Source organism: Panulirus ornatus, chromosome 8, assembly GCF_036320965.1.
Source record: "Panulirus ornatus isolate Po-2019 chromosome 8, ASM3632096v1, whole genome shotgun sequence".
Lineage (NCBI taxonomy): Eukaryota > Metazoa > Arthropoda > Malacostraca > Decapoda > Palinuridae > Panulirus > Panulirus ornatus.
In genome coordinates, this window is record NC_092231.1 from 3,156,960 (window position 1) to 3,173,132 (window position 16,173).

A 16,173-nucleotide genomic window follows, 5' to 3' on the forward strand; every position below is an offset into this window, starting at 1 on the left:
GTGACTGGGGCCTGAACATGCAGGAGGGTGAAAGGAGTGTGGGGCCTGGATGTGGAAAGGGAGCTGTGGTTTTGGTGCATTATACATGACAGCTAGAGACTAAGTGTGAACGAATGTGGCCTTTGTTGTCTTTCTTCCTGGCGCTACCTCGCACATGTGCGGGGGGAGGGGGTTGTCATGCCACAATCCATTCCATCCAGTACCAAACCTCCCTTAAACCCCTTCATTACTGTTTTTCATTCCATCTAGCCCCACCAAATGCTCCTCTCACATAACTCAATTCCACAGCAACAGAATAAGTCGATCTAAATAAATTCAAATAACAGACATTCCAATGATAATGTCTGGAGTTAATCATTATACTTAAAAAGGAAACAAAAGCATTTTCCACCTCCCTAACAGACAACTCCCTTTAACATCACCTTACCTTCTTATCTGCCTAAAAAACAATTATGCGTAAACTTTGCCTTCAACATTATGGCAAAACCAAAGCTGTGAAATTCTCTTTTGTCTTTCCCCTTTCCTATAACCTTTCCAGCTTTAAGGAGTCAGGCATATACATATCTGATCAGCTCATATAAGTTTTTGGCTATGCAATGCTGGCAACTTCTAAAAAAGTGAGAGATATCTACAGAATTGAGCTAAAAGCGGTCTGACTTATAAACTGTCTCAGGGCAATTTCCAAACCTAACCCTCTTGCCCTGCGCCACAATGTTGGTTCACTTTCCCTCTTCTATAGGTATTACTTTGGTTTTTGCTCCTGAGAGCTTGCTGCATGATGCCCACACCACTAGCTAGACCATGCAATACTTAGCAAGCTGCTGCACCATATGATTACTGTATGGCCATCAGCAACTCAAGGGTGAACCATTTTGATACCTGCTTCTTTCCCTACACATCAAAGCTTTGGAACTCTACCTGCTCATGTCTCTCCCAATAACTATGAACTGGTATATTTCAAAAGACAGGTCTTTCACCTTCTCAAAAATTCGTAAATACTTTCCCTTGTCTTTTCTTTTTCTGTTTCATATTTCACTTTATATTTCAGTTAAGGCCCAGCCATGAAGTGGACTTTTGTCTGTGACTGGAGCCTTCAACATAAAAAAATAAAACATAAAATAAAAGTTACAAGAGAGTAAGATATATACATGGGAGGGTAAGAAATTGTAAATGAAGAAGTAAAAAGAGCATTATAGTTCTTAAATACTAAACATCTGGGGAAAATGACAGAATGGTAAGCAATATCATCAGAAGAAAGTGAAACTGATATGAAGTGGATCTATACTGAAAGAAGACAGTAACTGTCCTGCTATACAAAGGAAAGTGATGTAAATGTGAGCCCATGAATTATACAGGAATAAGAATCATTATCACAGTTGGCAAAGTTTAAGGTAGGGCAATAACTGATCGTGTTAAATGGATGCATTAACTCCTTGTAAGTGAGGCAAGTGCATTCAAGAAGGAAAGAGGGTGTGTACATTTGATTTTTGCACTTAGATAAGTAGTGAAGACAGTTTAGGAGAGACAACTATAAATATATGGTATAGATTTTAAACACAACAGTTCTAGGAAAATAAAACAGTAAAACTATAACAATCAACCATATTCAAGCAAAATTAGCCATATATAAGTACATCTCTTTTGGAGAACAGTTCTACAAAACAAGAGAAAGAACAGAGAGCAGGTTATTTTTATAAAGAGGGAGAGTTTACAAAACTTTTAGCAATGTATTGCAATAATAATGAAATCTACCTTTGGTTTCTTTGATTTGGGTACAGGAGGTGGAGATTCATCTGCTTGCCCCACCATGCCAGGATCAGTGATAGGGGGTGTACCTTGTTGCTGCATGACCTGACTGCTGGAGGAATCTTCATCATATCCATCATAGGATTCATACATATAATCTGGTTGTGTAATGTAGTCTCCAGTGTTGGGATCATACAACTGGAACAGATAGTTATGCTTCAATATATGCATGATAAAAGTTTTACATGCATCAATCTCTTGAAAAAATAAAACAAATTTGAATAACAATCAATTACATTACACCAACATAATACCCTCTAATCTCACATTTGAGATTTCACTCCATGCTTGTAAAATGTCCTTTTCTTTTTTTTCTTAACTTTTACAACAAACATTTTCTTCCTTACAGAAAAAGATAATAAGTACAGTATTAGGAACAGTTAAATCTACCATTTAAACTCCAGGGGGAAGACACTGCATCACCAATATAGAGCAACAAACAATATTGGACACTACTGTCACTGCAACCATATGCAACATTATTTTTTTCTACCATACATGCTACTGGAATGATTATAATTCTACTCTTTTTTACTATACTCATGGGGCAGCAATGCATGCCTCTCACCCTCTTATATGTTTGGATCCCGATAGCTCAAAATCATTTTCACTCCATCTTTCCACCTCCAATTTGGTCTCCCATTTCTCCTCGTTCCCTCCACCTCTGATACATATATCCTCTTTGTCAATCTTTCCTCACTCATTTTCTCCATGTGAACAAACCATTTCAACACACCCTCTTCTGCTCTCTCAATCACACTCTTTTTATTACCACACATCTCTCTTACCCTTTCATTACTTACCCGGTCAAACCACCTCACACCACATATTGTCCTAAAACATTTCATTTCCAGCACATCCACCCTCCTCAACACAACCCTATCTATGGCCCATGCCTCGCAACCATATAACATTGTTGGAACCACTATTCCTTCAAAAATACCCATTTTTACTCTCCGAGATAATGTTTTCACCTTCCACACATTGTTCAACGCTCCCAGAACCTTCATTCCCTCCCCACCCCGTGACTCACTTCCACTTACACGGTTCCATCAACTGATAAGTCCACTCCCAGATATCTAAAACACTCCACTTCCTCCAGTTTTTCTACATTCAAACTTACCTCCCAATTTACTTGTCCCTCAACCCTACTGAACCTAATAACCTTATTCTTATTCACATTTACTCTAAGCTTTCTTCTTTCACACACTTTACCAAACTCAGTCACCAACTTCTGCAGTTTCTCACCCAAATCAACCACTATGCTGTATCATAAGCGAACAACAACTGACTCACTTCCCAAGCCCTCTCATTCACAAAAGACTACATACTTGCCCCTCTTTCCAAAACTCTTGCATTCACCTCCCTAACAACCCCATCCATAAACAAATCAAGTTCTTCCCTTAGACCTTTCCATGGTTTACCCCAGACACTTCATATGCCCTGGTTCAATCCACTGACAGCATGCAACCCCAGTACACCACATCACTGCAATTCATTCAATTTCATACATGCCTTTCGCCCTCCTGAATGTTCAGGCCCTGATAGCTTAAAGTGCACTGTTAGCCACTCTCTATGTTTACATACACAAATAAACACATCATGAAAGCTAAAATATAAAAAATCTTAAAAATAAACTACAATCTAATTTGAATTCTACTTCATTACTTGTACCAATACCTAAAGTACTCACTTCTCGAAAAAGAGTAAAGCCTACAAAGAAACTTCACTGAAAATAATGAAGAGTGCTTAAGGTTATGTATCCATACCTAAATTCTTATAAACATACCTAACAAAAGTTTGCATATATTGTTACATACCATTTGTGTTTGTTGGGTAGCTGTGGGTTCACTATAGGACACTGGTGTAGGAACAAGTGGTCTTGGATGATCTGAGAGCAGTGGAGCTGTTGTGCCAGTGTTCAACATCACCTCGGCTGGATCAGCTGGGTTGAACGACACTCCTGTCACTCCATACCATAGCATCCCCAGGTCTGTATAGAAATGATACAATTAATTCAGCACAAAAAAAATCTGGGATATTTTTTTGAAATAAAGCAGTCATTAACGAGTCCCAAAACCTTGATGTTATATGGCTCAAGGACTTCTCCCAACTACCACACATTTCTGTTTTGCCTATTGCTCTCCAAATCTACAAATTTATATCTTTCTTCCACTATCTAAACTCCTGCCATGAGACTATGACATCCTCTCACCCACAACCCAAGACTGTCTACCTCAGGGACTTCAACATTCACCATAGGGAATGGTTGAATTCCTCCAATACAGATGGTGGTGGGATTGAGGCCCTTACATTCTCCATTCTCAATGATTCAGAGCAAATCATCTCCCACCCTACCCATATTCCTGACCAGTGTGACCACTCTCCTACTATTTTGGATATGTTCACCTCTAGTCCAATTGGTTCATCTGATCACATCTTCATATAAGTATCTATTTTAATGACACCTCTCATCCAGCAGCCCCTTCTAAGCATTAATAGTAGCACCTCAACAAAGCCAACTGGAAGAACTTACATAACTTCTTTTCTGACTTTCCCTGGGTAAATTACTGTCTCTTATTTGGGAAAGGAGTATTTATCCCCTCTTCTTCCAAAACAATCTCTTCATCCACTCCTTTGTTCACCTGTTCCTGTTCTAAGGCCATTCAGGCAAGGGATCAGGCTTACTGGACCAGAAAAAACCCTCCTTCCTCTTTTTCCCATTCAGCTTTTATCATTGCCCATAATCACTGCAACCACATTATCTGTGAGGGAAAGTGTTCCTTTCTTCAAAGGAAGTGCGATAAACTCTCCTCAACATCCACTGATAGGTTTTTCTGGTCTTTAGCTGAGGGCATCTCAAACAACTTCTGTTGCTCTACCTTTCCTTCATCTTTCCATTCTGATGGTACTATAGTGGTCTCTCCTGTAGACAAAGCAACTCTCTTTGGTTCCTGTTTCACCTCTAACTCCAGCTTGGATGACTAATATTCTTTCACATCTCTTATCAATTCAATACCCCCCTCTGTAATCTTTTTTCAGACTGTCTGAAAAGTGTTTCTCTCTCTTAACACAAGCAAGGTTTATGGTCCTGATGGCATCCATTCCTGTGTACTGAAGGAGTGTGCCTCTGAACTTGCACCTGTGCTTGCTTGTTATTGGTTTCTGTGTGAAAATTAAAACTTTTCTTTTCCTTGGAAGCATGCATTGATACATCCCATCCCTAAACAGAGTGATCATTCTGACCTCTCTAACTACCATCCTATTGCTTTGACATCTACCATCTCCAAACTCACTGAATCCCTCCTCAACTCCCATATCCTCTGACACCTCGAAAATCACATTCTCTCTAATTATCAGTATGGCTTCCATAAGGCAAGATCCACAAGTGATATTCTTTCTTATCTTAATTATGTCTGGTCATCATCCCTGAAAGATTTTGGAGAGTCATGTGTAGTTGTTCTTGACACATCCAAACCTTTTAAAAGGCTTTGGCATCAGGGTCTCATCTCTAAGCTCCTGTCTTTTGGCCTCCCTCCCTAACTTTGCTCCCTCATATCTAGCTTCCTCTATGGCCAATCTATCTCAGTTGTTGTTGATGGATCAGCCTCCCAACTTTCCTCCATCAGCAGCAGTGTCCCTTCAGGTTCTGTCCTGTCCCCTACACTTTTTCTCCTTTTCTCAATCATTTCCTCTCCTCCACAAATACTCAAATGTACTCATACACTGACGACTCAACACTGCATTCATCCACATCCTTTGACTCTGCTCCTTCTCTCACTCAATCTACATCTTGTCTTGACACAGCTTCCTCAATAAACTCAGACTTGGACAAGATATCTTAGTGGGGTAGAGGTAATCCAGTCAAGTCTAATGCCTCTAAGACCCATTTTCTACCCATCTCTCTATCGAGAACTCCTCACAACTCTCGTCTCTCCTTTGATAGTTCTTTAATTCCACCTCTTGACTCAATGATCATTCCTAGTATTACCATAACATCCACTCTTTCTTAAAAAAGGAACACCTAAGTCTGCCTCTATGAAACTGGGTGTCCTGTTTAGATGTTGAAACTTCTTTTCTTCTGAGCAATTACCCAATTTATACAAAGGATTAATTCATCCTTGTATGGAGTACTGCTCTCACATCTGGGATGGTTCTAGCTCTGCATCCTTACTTGACACAGTTGAAAGCAGTCAGAATTATAAACAGTCCAAGGCTAAATTCCAAAACTGATCCTCTTACCCTTTGCCACAATGTTGGTTCATTTTCCCTCTTGTATAGGTATTACTTTGGTTTTTGCTCCTGAAAGCTGGCTACTTGTATGCACCCACCACTAGGTATACCAAATAATACTCGACAAGATGCTGCATCACATGATTATTGATACCTGCTTTTTCCCTACACATTGGAACTTTGGAACTCTCTACTTTCTCATGTCTTTCCCAATAACTATGACCTAGCACACCTTAAAAGACAGGTTTTTCACTTCCTCTAAAATTTGTAAATGCTTTCCCTTCTTCTATTTTTCCCTTTCATTATTCTCTCTATATTCTAAGTAAGGCTCGGCCTTGATGTGGACTCTGGTCCATGACTGGAGCCTCCAACATAAAAAATAAAAACAAATAAACAATACACAGCAAAAAATCTAAAAAACATGAAAATAATGATGGTCTCTGAGGCTTTACAACTTGCTACAGCTAAGTCTCTAACCATACTGTCTTGTTGCTCTTTTGCTGTTAGCTTACAGGCCAATTTATCCACAAAATCCTAGCGTGAAGCACATTTTGAATAAGTGCAGCAAACCATGATAATTCAAAAGGCTTGGGTGCCCTCTGATAGCCCCAAAACAGTCCTCAAAGATAATATACCATGTAGCTAAAAACTTTGCCTATATTCTTAAGTATCTACAAAACCAAAATCTGATGCCTCTAGGTGCTATAAAAAGCTATAGTAACTATGCACCTTGAAAGGTGGCCTTTGTTGGCCTTTATGCCAGGCTCTGGTACCCCTGGATCCTTACCTAGATCCAGAGAAATTTGAGGCTGCTAGGTTATCTACAGTGAACGAGTGCAATAAACTAATAATTCCCAACATTATTTCTTGATACTTGCTGCACAATGAATCACATATATCCAGGATTCTACTGTTAATACACATCATCCACTGAAAGGATGGAAAACGAGAATCTGTCCACACATAACAAAAATATTAAAACATCGTATCTTTATAATCACATATATATTCAAGTGACTGACAAAATATATTTTAATAAAATAATCATTGCAGTTGTTTATTAAGAGTGTGCAATATCTGTATTATTCCTCAAATTAGGAATGTTTAATGGGAAACTAGGGACAGTGTAATAGCAAAATGGCTGCAATGCACTGCAGTAAACTAAGTGCAATCTATAAGGCTAGGCAATGACTTTGCTGTGAAAACACTACACACAAATTCACAAACACCTGAAATAATCTGTAGATATGCTGAATTCACCTCCATAGTACCATGTATTTTACTCAGCCAGTTGGCATACACAAATAAGACTGCTGTTACTTTGTAATTCAATCTTCTTTCTTTTTACAACATGGCATGGGAAAAAGCATACCTCAATTTTGGTGTTCCTAGATGAGACATATATAAATAGCTATAAGAAAAAAATGTACTAACCAGAGCTTCCCATGTGTAAAGGTTATAAGACGAAAGACAAAAGATGGATTAGAAATTCACAGCTTCACCTTACTAATTTCAGACAATAATCTATTCAGGGAGCACAGGTTCCTCAGTGCAAATGAAAATGGGTAAGTGCTTTTCAAAAGGAATGGCGATGGGATATGTTTGGTTTAACCTTTAGGGGACTCCAGCAGTACTAGCACAATTCAGGGTGTTCAAATTCTACCCAAACTTATCCAGACTACCTCTTCCCAACCTCAGCTAAATTGGAAAGTGCAATTCATCAGTATGTATAGAGATGTCTCATGCCACAAGTAGCTATCGTTAGCACAAGGAAAAAATCCTAGTCTGAATTACCATTATAACACCAGAAGGTTCTATTGCCTATTCCCACCTTCATTTGAACTAGAATGTGCACTCTATCAGTATGAAATGATATTTTGCTACAAGCAACAATTAGCAATGGTAAAGAGGCCTAAAGTGTTAGTTACTCATATAATGCAATAGGAGAAGGTACAACCTTGGTGCGCATGCTTGGTACACCATTAAGCAAAAACAAGGACAATTCAGTAAATGGTAAACTGCACATTGACCCCAGTATACCATTTCATTCTATTCCTTGCATGCCTCTCATCATCCTATATGTTCAGGTCCTAATTGCTTAAAATCTTTTTCAGTCCATCCATCCACCTTCAATCTGGTCTCCAGCTTCTTGTTCCCTCCACCTCTGACACATATATCCTCTTTCTCAATCTTCCTCCTTTCATTCTCTCCATATACACAAACCATTTCAACACATCCTCTCCTGCTCTCTCAACCACTCTTTTTATTTCCACACATCTCTTACCCTTTCATTACTTAATCAAACCACCTCACTCGACATAATATCCTCAAACATTTCATTTCCAACACATCCATCTTCCTCCACACAACCCTATCCATAGCCCATGCCTCACAACAATATAACATTGTTAGAGCTATTAATCCTTCAAACATACCGATTTTTAATCTCCGAGATAACGATTTCTCCCTCCACACATTCTTCATCACTCCAAGAACCTTCACCCCCTCCCCCACCCTGTGACTCACTTCCAATTAAATGGTTCCATTCACTGCTAAATCCACTCCCAGATATCTAAAACACTTCACTTCCTCCAATTTTCTCCATTCAAAAATCCCAATTAACTTGTCCCTTAACCCAACTGAATCAAATAACCTTGCTCTTATTCACATTTACCCTCAACGACCCTTCAAATACTCACTCCATCTCCTTCTCACAGATGAAATACTTACTCATGTATATCTATATATAACTTAGTTCAAAAATAATAAAAGCAATCATTCCATTAACATGTAGGACCAAAAATGAACATCAACATATTCTGTACATAAAAGCAAAACTATCCATTCTTATCTCTGTATCAAGATGAGAACAATGAAAAAATAATTCAAAAATAAATCATTTTATCTTTAAGTACAGAATGATTCTGTTCTGCAATGTTGGTACTGCAATTCAGTAGTGTAAAATTTTAAGATCATAATTTGGAATACCATATTGGCCATAGTGGAGAGGGATATGAAAATCAGAGAAAATACAGGATGTATTACTTCAAAAGTAGGTTAAAAACTTCGCCTGACCTCCACTTGGAGTAGAAATATACCAACATTAGTGTAGTGTGCTTTAGAACACTGCAGGGAATGGCTGCTTGCGGGGGAGGTTTAATAGTGGCACAAATGGCTGTTTTGTCTGTCACATAACTTTGACAATCATTTGGAGTTGGTGTAATCCTTAATCAAAGACATGTATGTATGTATGTATGTATGTATGGTGTCTTTCAACTAGAACATTGTTAATAACAATAAATCTCTGCTCCTAAGGAGGTAAGGTGGGTTTTTCATAAGTTTTGCTACAATCATTAAATCCAACACAGATGGCTGCTTCGTCTGTCACATAACTTTGACAATCATTTGGTGTAATCCTTAATCATAGGAATGTATGTATACATGCATGTATGTATGTATGGATGTATGTATGTATGTATGTATGTATGTATGTATGTATGTATGTATGTATGTATGTATGTATGTATGTATAGTGTGTTTCAACTAGAATACAGTTAATTACAATAAATTTCTGCTGCTAAGGAGGTTTGGTAGGACTTTCATAAATTTTGCTACATTCATTAGACCCTATACTTTCCATGATATTCGTAATCCTCAACACAATTATCTTATTTGACATCATAATATAGAAATATACAGCTCCAAACCATACTTCACAGCTTGCTGTTATTATTCTATAAACACAGTATTTGGGCTACAAAACAAATGAATTCATTCACAAGCTTAGCTCTTCAACTCTCTAGTCTAGCTCTTCAACTTGTTTGCTTAGAATATTGGAAGATTTGCTCTGCTATGCTAGTGTAATGTTTAAAGAATAAAAAATTACAATGCATGATTTGGAGCACTGTATTTTAGGCAGCAACTATGTGTACCTGCACACTGTTATGCTACTTGCATGCTAAAGCAATAAGGGTTATATATGTTAAGGAATACATGGAATTAATATTTGTAAAATCAGGTAAAGCTTTTGTAATTTACCAACAGCATTTGCAAAAATCTTATCTAACCTCACCTAGTAGCCATATAGTTGAAATATTTTCTTATCATACTTGATCATTTCCTGCATCAGCAAGGTAGCGCCAGGAAACATACAAAGAATGGCCCATCCACTCATATGTACATAAATGTCCATACACGAACACAAACATATACATATCGTCCATACATGCACATATACAAACATATACATACCAACATATAAACATTTACATACACATACAAAGACATATACATACTTGCTCGCCTTCATCCATTCCTGGCACTACCTCACCCCACAGGAAACAGCATCGCTACCCTCTGCTTCAGCAAGGTAGTGCCAGGAAAACAAGACAAAAAGGCCACACTCGTTCACACTCAGTCATATGTAACGCGCCAAAACCACAGCTCCCTATCCACATCAAGGCCCCACACACCTTTCCATTGTTTACTCCAGACGTTTCACATGCCTTGGTTCAATCCATTGCCAACACGTCAACCCCGGTATACCAACATCAAATAAGTCTCCAAGGGATTGCACGGCTCCTCGCTGTGTTATCAGTTTGCTGACATTAAGCAACATGTTGGCAGCGCATTTTCCTAAGTGTGACTGCTGTTTAACCTAGAACCCTGTATTGAATATTTAGATTAATTTTGACTGCTTGGGAGGTTCAGTGATGTCTTCATAGGTTTTGTTGATCTGTTAAGTATATCAACTACTTTTACATTAATAAATCTAAAAGTTTCCCTGTTACACTAATATCACCTTAGCAAATATTGTCTACTAACGTACCTGATGTCCTCTTCTGTTCTCATCCTTCCCTTTAATGATTTCCATTTGGGTGGTGTTGCTGCATAATCTTACTCTGATTATAATTCTCTCTTCTTTTTCATAAGATTTCCTCCTCTTCCATCAATATTTATATTACAATATCACAATGATTATCTGTGCTTAGATATCTAACAAATATTAGTATGTAAAGTCTTATACCTGCTTTTTTTTTTTTTCTTAAATGCACTTTGTTTTCCTTCATTACCCTCAGCAGTAGTAAAATAATGTAGGTACCTTTGCATCCCTCGCAAACGCGGGAGACAGCAAAAAAAAAAAAAAAAAAAAAAAAAAAAAAAAAAAAAAACCTTTGCATCCCCATAACCACCAATCTCAAGGGATCATTCACATATGAAGAGCAAAACAGAATGCAGGTAAAAATGATATACCCACAGCAATCACCTGTACTTTACTGAATAATAATAAATAAGGCAATAGTAGTATATCAGGGAAAATCTAGGGTTAATTATAGTTAATGTAATACACTTACATAATAACTGAATACCTGGATAGATGGCCAGATAGCATTCTTGGATTACATGTTAATTAATAGGCACGTGAAAGAGAGACTTTTGGATGTTAATGTGCTGAGAGGTGCAACTGGAGGAATGTCTAATCATTACCTTGTGGAGGTGAAGGTGAAGAGTTGTAGAGGTGTTCAGAAAAGAAGAGAGAATGTTGGGGTGAAGAGAGTGGTGAGAGTAAGTGAGCTTGGGAAGGAGACTTGTGTGAGGAAGTACCAGGAGAGACTGAGTGCAGAATGGAAAAAGGTGAGAGCAAAGGACATAAGGGGAGTAGGGGAGGAATGGGATGTATTTAGGGAAGCAGCGATGGCTTGCACAAAAGATGCTTGTGGCATGAGAAGTAGGGTAGTAAGTGGTGGGATGTAGGGTAGTAAGTGGTGGGATGTAGGGTAGTAAGTGGTGGGATGAAGAAGTAAGATTATTAGTGAAAGAGAAGAGAGAGGCATTTGGACAATTTTTGCAGGGAAATAGTGCAAATAACTAGGATATATAAAAGAAAGAGGCAGGAGGTCAAGAGAAAGGTGCAAGAGGTGAAAAAGAGGGCAAATGAGAGCTGGGGTGAGAGTATCATTAAATTTTAGGGAGGATAAAAAGATGTTTTGGAAGGAGGTAAATACAGTGCATATGACAAAAGAACAAATGGGAACATTGGTGAAGGGGGCTAATGGGGAGGTAATAAGTAGTGGTGATGTGAGAAGGAGATGGAGTGAGTATTTCAAAGGTTTGTTTAATGTGTGTGATGATAGAGTGGCAGATATAGGATGCTTTGGTTGAGGTGGTGTGTGAAGTGAGATGGTCAGGGAGAATGATCTGGTAAACAGAGTGATAGCTTTGCAGAAGATGAAAGCCAGCAAGGCAGTGGGTTTGGATGGTGTTGCAGTAGAATTAATCAAAAAAGGGGATGACTGTGTTGTTGACTGGTTGGTGAGGATATTCAATGTATGTATGGCTCAAGGTGAAGTGCCAGATGATTGGTGGAATGCATGCATAGTACCACTGCACAAAGGCAAAGGGGATAAAAGTGAGAGTTCATATTACAGAGGTATAAGCTTGTTGAGTATTCCTGGGAAATATGGGAGGGTATTGATTGAGAGGGTGAAGGCATGTACAGAGCATCAGATAGGGGAAGAGCAGTGTGGTTTCAGAAGTGGTAGAGGATGTGTGGATCAGGTGTTTGCTTTGAAGAATCTATGTGAAAAATAGAAAAAACAAAAGGATTTGTATGTAGCATTTATGGATCTGGAGAAGGCATAAGAGTTGAAAGAGATGCTCTGTGGAAGGTATTAAGAGAATATGGTGTGGGAGGCAAGTTGCTAGAAGCAGTGAAAAGTTTTATCAAGGATGGAAGACACGTGTACAAGTAGGAAGAGAGGAAAGTGATGGGTTCTCAGTGAATGTCGGTTTGCAGCAGGGGTGTGTGATGTCTCCATGGTTGTTTAATTTGTTTATGGATGGGGTTGTTAGGTAGGAGAATGCAAGAGTTTTGGAGAGAGGGGCAAGTATGGAGTCTGTTGTGGATGAGAGGGCTTGGGAAGTGAGTCAGTTGCTGTTCGCTGATGATACGTCGCTGGTGGCTGGTTCGGGTGAGAAACTGCAGAAGGTGGTGACTGAGTTTGGTAAAAAGTGAGAAAGAAGAAAGCTGAGAGTAAACATGAATAAGAGCAAGGTTATCAGGTACAGTAGGGTTGAGGGACAAGTCAATTGGGAGGTAAGTTTGAATGGAGAAAAACTGAGGAAGTGAAGTGTTTTAGATATCGGGAAGTGGATTTGGCAGCGGATGGAACCATGGAAGCAGAAAATAGTCACAGGGTGGGGGAGGGGGCGAAAGTTCTGGGAGCTTTGAAAAATGTGTGGAAGGCAAGAACATTATCTTGGAAAGCAGAAATGGATATGTTTGAAGGAATAGTGGTTCCAACAATGTTATATGGTTGTGAGGCGTGGGCTAAAGATAGGGTTCTTCGGAGGAGGGTGGATGTGTTTGAAATGAGATGTCTGAGGACAATATGTGGTGTGAGGTGGTTTGATCGAGTAAGTAATGAAAGGGTAAAAGAGATGTGTGGTAATAAAAAGTGTGGTTGAGAAAGTAGAAGAGGGTGTACTGAAATGGTTTGGTCACATGGATGGAATGAGTGAGGAAAGATTGACAAAGAGGATATATGTCAGAGGTGGAGGGAACGAGAAGTGGGAGACCAAACTGGAGGTGGAAGGATGGAGTGAAAAAGATTTTGAGTGATCAGGGCCTGAACATGCATGAGGGTGAAAGGCGTGCAAGGAATAGAGTGAATTGGAACGATGTGTTATACCAGGGTCGACGTGCTGTCAATGGATAGAACCAGGGCATGTGAAGCATCTGGAGTATACCATGGAAAGTTTTGTGGGGCCTAGATGTGGAAAGGGAGCTGTGGTTTCAGTGCATTATACATGACAGCTAGAGACTGAGTGTGAACGAATGTGGCCTTTGTTGTCTTTTCCAAGCACTACCTCACATCCATGCGGAGGGAGGTCGGTGCTGCTTCATGTGTGGCTGGGTGGCAATGGGAATGAATAAAGGCAGCAAGTATGAATTATGTACATGTGTATATACGTATGACTGTGTATGTAAACATATGTATACGTTGAAGTGTATAGGTATGTATATGTGCATGTGTGGACGTGTGTGTATATAAATGTGTATGTGGGTGGGTTGGGCCATTCTTTTGTCTGTTTCCTTGCGCTACCTCGCTGACGTGGGGGACAGTGACAAAGCATAATAAAACAAATAACAACCTTGAAAACCATCTCTAACCTCCAAAGTAGTCAAGGCTTATCTTGCTGTTCAATACGCTAAGTGAAATATACTAGCCACACCTATGATTGAGTAAAAACAAAAAAGGTGCTCAATGTTAACAGCACAAGCAGATGTCACAGCAAGCTGTCAACCCACAGCAACAAATGAATTAAATTCTATTATATTTCTACAAATATATTTGCTACTAAATATGGTTTTGATAGGTTCTTTAGAAATCTACATATGTTTTAACTACTTTTCCAACTATAGACCCCAAAGCTCCTATTATCCGTGTCACTAATAACAGCTTAATTTTTCCAATAAAGATTAATCTTAATCAACCTATGCAGGTTATTTTATAAGACATTTCCCCAGCACTACAGAACAAAATGACATTTAAAGAGAATAGCAAAGCAGACCTGAACAAGCAAGTTACCAAAACATCTTATATTCAAAGCTAATTTCCCTATGATAGGAGACACAGATTTGGATTTTCAAACTTATTAAAGATTTTATTTTCAAGAGAAAAGGAACACCATCCACAATATGGCAAGATATCTTACAACTATACCATCAAAAGTTATGGTAAATTGCAGTCCCTAGGAAAGTTATGTGTGGCTTAAGTTCTGCTGATTTTTGGGGTGTTTTTGAACCTTTACATCAATTATTTCCACATTTCCCAAAGTAGCTAATAGACAATATCATCTTTAAACAGATAATGTTGTATTTGGCATGTTTGTGAATTACAATGGAGATTTGGAAGAGCATGAGCCATAGGTGGTCAGTGCCTCCTAACAGAATTCAAATACTTAACTAAATAAAAATAAAGCATCTAATCCACACTCAACAGGCCTTATCGTATTCTTAACAGAGTACAATACCCCTGCAAAACAAAGCCAATGTTATTACAATGTAAGGTTCTAGCGGTCCTGGACTAAAACCTGAGAACAGTAATGCAAATCATGCGCCAGACGTCTCACAGCACCGTCTATGGAACTGCAAAATAGCCAAATCTATTCCAAGTCTATTTCTGTCGCACGTGCAAACTACAACAGTTACTCCTCCCGGGAAGAATGTCATCCATAACTGACGATATTAGCAGTTTCATCCGACATCAATACTACAAAAGCAGACATAAACTGCTTCAAAAGACTTAAAGATAATGACACCATAACATTTTTAAATTACTGGTAACTCTTGTGTTCTATTCGATAGGTACAAGTAGGATAGTTAAGCAAACTATGCAAATCAAATATTTCCTCCTGGGAATGTCTTCAGCCTCAGCTTCTACGCGGCTGTTTCGTAAAACTACGACCCATTCTCTAAAGTCTCCTTAATACATAAATCATGTGACATAAAATACTTTTCTTTCTTCCACGTGTGGTGATAATGCCTTTGTTATTATCGCATTGTTTGAGAAATTACCCGAGAGCCAGCGGCAGTCTACGGCCTCAACCACATCTCTAGACTACCTTCAAGACTTTACATAATTTAAAGCTCCAATATTTTGTGCCTCAGCTTCTCCCAGATGTACCTACCATCTTGGGATGCCATCATTGGGTACAGAGAGACAACGCTTGAGCATCAAATGGGATGAAATTGGAATATATCCAAGCTTCACTCACAACTGCATCGATCAAACCAAACAATACAACTACGACTGCGCAGGCGCGAGCATTTTTATCTCGAATTTTCATGGAGTACTTAAAACCATTTAAAATAAGGCTTTTATATAATAATCGTTATATTATATTAGCTAGAAATAAATTCTTATATTCACAAACTACAATTATTGTGGAGAAATTTGATTTTAATAAACTATACGTATTATTAACATATTACTGACTAGTTTTGTCGTACATAACTTTGGAACATAATCAAAATAATATTTTTGTTTATCTGTCATTTCCTCTAATACTCAAAACTTTCAAAATACTAAAGTAGTGAAAATGTGATACTTGTAATCCATATGATAGACA

General features: G+C 38.5%; 1 protein-coding gene across 1 annotated transcript in view; it reads right to left on the minus strand.

Moving 5' to 3' along the window:
* The window catches only part of LOC139749667 (uncharacterized), a 99,030-nt gene extending 83,160 nt beyond the window's left edge, over positions 1-15,870 (minus strand). The window contains exons 1-3 of the mRNA XM_071663831.1: positions 15,733-15,870; positions 3,627-3,799; positions 1,753-1,944 (exon numbers count right to left, since the gene is read on the minus strand). Coding sequence (XP_071519932.1) covers positions 1,753-1,944; positions 3,627-3,799; positions 15,733-15,751 — 384 coding nt within the window. The 5' untranslated portion in view covers positions 15,752-15,870. The remainder of the gene's footprint in view (positions 1-1,752; positions 1,945-3,626; positions 3,800-15,732) is intronic.
* Positions 15,871-16,173: the final 303 nt, after the last annotated feature.